The sequence below is a fragment of the Impatiens glandulifera genome, chromosome 1 (genome assembly GCF_907164915.1).
Source record: "Impatiens glandulifera chromosome 1, dImpGla2.1, whole genome shotgun sequence".
NCBI classification, from domain to species: Eukaryota; Viridiplantae; Streptophyta; class Magnoliopsida; order Ericales; family Balsaminaceae; genus Impatiens; species Impatiens glandulifera.
The window spans coordinates 74,892,117-74,895,188 of NC_061862.1; the positions used below are offsets into that span (position 1 = coordinate 74,892,117).

General features: G+C 27.4%; 1 protein-coding gene across 1 annotated transcript; it reads right to left on the minus strand.

Moving 5' to 3' along the window:
• Nucleotides 1–455: 455 nt before the first annotated feature.
• On the minus strand, nt 456–1,268 carry LOC124932659 (mitogen-activated protein kinase kinase kinase 20-like). Its single transcript, XM_047473324.1, has one exon. The coding sequence runs from the start codon at nt 1,266–1,268 to the stop codon at nt 456–458; it is 813 nt and encodes a 270-aa protein (XP_047329280.1).
• Between the last annotated feature and the right edge of the window lie 1,804 nt (nt 1,269–3,072).

Here is a 3,072-nt window from a genome sequence, read left to right on the forward strand (position 1 = left end):
GTATAAAAAACTGCACCTTTCATACCATATCAAAAATATACGTATTTTATTACAAAGGAACATCAATTGTAATATTATAATTTGAAAAGTAAAGAAAATAATATTTCACTCACCTCTTGACATGTTTCTTAAGACTAGTTGCAATCCAAAACTCTATATACGGATGAGTACATGCCTGCACCATATGTGAATGAACATTAAGTAAAAAATCATTATAATTAAATTTGTAAGTCTATGTCTACATTAATACCTTCTTATTAATTATATAAACCAAAAGTCTCTATTTGTTGTATTATACACATTGTTCCAAGATTCCGCACAAACTTAATTCATAAATCCTAAAATAAAACAAAAATAAGTAATGAAATAAGCATATAACAAAAATAAATTTTACAACAAATTTATTAATCAAATACCGTTTAGGGATCAATGTACGGAAGGAAGTAAATGAACGCCTATGTGCTATTTTGGGCGGGAGGAGGATCGTGACTCCTACCGACGATGAACGGATGTTGTAGAAGCATATTGACGCTCCACCTATTCTTAGGATCTTTAATTGTGTACATCTTCCAAAAATCGAAAGCATCTTTCGACATTTTACTCCACTTTATTGGTTTAATAAGTTTTTGGTTTATATTTTGGCATTTCCAATGCGGAATTGATGTGATCATCTCAAACAATGAGCATCCCAATGCCCAAATATCGGTAGAAGTGTCATATTCTCCATCATTTAATGATTCTGGAGGCATATAGTGTGGTGTCCCTATAATCATCCCTGGAAGATAGAGGGGCTGCATAGTAAAACATAAGTCTCCTATTTTGGCCTTCTCGTCGACCATTAATATGTTTTCGGGTTTTATATCACAGTGGACGTATCCACTCTCATGAATATAGCGCAGACCCTTTAAAATGGAAAGTGTATATTCCTTTGCTTCAATTTCGGGGATTCCATTGCATTCGGCGGTCTTTGATGATTGAATGCGGTGGTGCAAAGTGCCGCCCGAGGCGTACTCCAAGAAGATATTAGTAAAAACTTTGGTGCCTTCAACGGTGAAATCATAGCCCAATAAACTAATTATATGAGGGCATCCTTTAAATTTTGAGAGAATATCCCTTTCGTGTAGGAGAGATGAATCTTTATTCTCTGCAGATTTAACTGCCATTAATGGAATAGACGGATAGAGACAATGTCCTTCCAATGGACGAGCTAGATAGACAACTCCATAGCTGCCTTCCCCCAATTTCTCGAGTCTCTCCCACAAAGACATTATTATTCCTTCAAAGTAAAAAATAATTACGATTAAGAGAGAAACAACGAAATATTCAAATACACAAACAAATACATAGAAAAAAATAATCACATACCAATTGACGCAAAGTACCGAAAAATCCAAAGATAACGGATTGAGTTGAGTGTTTTATAAATTTTGGGAAGGGGAATGTGCGATGAATTTTTCTTGAATTGAATTGACTTGATTGTGATAGTTTTATAAAAAATAAAATAGATTTGAAACAATAAAAGCTAATTATTAGGAAGAAATATTTTATAATAAAAGATTTATTAAGTTTAAATAAAGAAGAAGACAAAGAAATTGTGATTTATTAAATAAAATAGATTTGAAACAATAAAAGCTAATTAGTAGGAAGCAATATTTTATAATAAAAGATTAATAAAAAAACCATAAATTTATGTTATTAAAAAAAATATAAAAAATATAATGATAGTAAATATTTGAGGGTATTTTAATAGTATAATTTATAAATTTAAAAGGATGAAATAATATTTAATTATGTTTAAATAAAGAAAAATAATAGGCATAAATTTAGAACATGCATAAATTTCGGATGATTGAGATCCTTTTCCCAATGACTTATGTTATGTTTTATAGAGAGAGCTAGGGAAACACTAAATTCTATAGGCCAATGACTTACAATTTTTACCTAGTCTTATGGAACAAAACGATTTGTTTGTTCTTTTATTTTTCTCCAAAATCAAATAAAATAAAATAGAGGGAAGATAACTAACTAACTCCCAACTAATCTAACTAATATTCTAGAAAGAATGCTAACTAATTTCCAAAACAAGAAAACTAAATTCTCTCTCTAATCATAAATCTCTAATTAGAAATTAAACAAATTGTTTAAGAAAAGAATTTTTAATAAAAGAGAAAGACTAACTCTTATACCTTTAAAATTGTATTTAATTAAATCAAATCTAATTAAAAAAAACAATTAAAATTTAACAAAATATATAAATATGTTTTCGTTAATATAAAGCAAAAAAACAATTTTTTGTATTTTATTATTATTGTAAGTATTATCACCTTAACTTATTAAAAATAATCTGAAATCAATTATTTTTAAAAATTTAGTTAATTAAAAAATAATTGCTTATAAACTATAAAAATTGGGGGTGAAAAAGTGAAGGTAGTGAACTTATTAATGACTTTGTCTTTATTTTATAAAAACATTAACAAGATCAATATTATTTAATGTATTTGTATTTGTTTTAGTTTAGTTATTTAATTTTTTTTTTACAAACAAGTTAAGTTAGATATTCATGACTCAATATTTTAATATGTACCTTCTTCTTTAGTTCAATATTACATTATTTCTCTATTATATAGAAATTTACCTACTTGTTGAAGGACAATATTTTTGAATTCGATATTAGTATTGAATCTATAGAGATTATTTTAAAACAAAAAGACATTTATCGATATAAAATTACTATGTAAGCAAATCACATAAAAAAATATTTAAGAGAAAATCATATAGTGTTATTACATTAGGGGATATTTGTTTATACAAAACTCAATACCATTAAAAATCTCCCACTAATCAAAAAAATGTACCTGTAGTATTTCATACAGGATTTATAATTTTTTCCCTTAACTTATATATGAGAGGATCAAGTGACATAATTGAATTCAATCTTCACTCTATTTTTTCTCTCCTCTTCGTCAATAATTTATCAAAAGTCCTCTATCGAACATGATTTTACAATTGAGAAAATTTAGGAATATAGCTTTATTGTCCTTGTTAGAAAGATTAAGGGGCCAAGGAACACAA

Coding starts and splice junctions, on each gene's coding strand:
- LOC124932659 (XM_047473324.1), bottom strand. CDS start 1,268: ATGTCTTTGTGGGAGAGACTCGAGAAATTGGGGGAAGGCAGCTATGGA.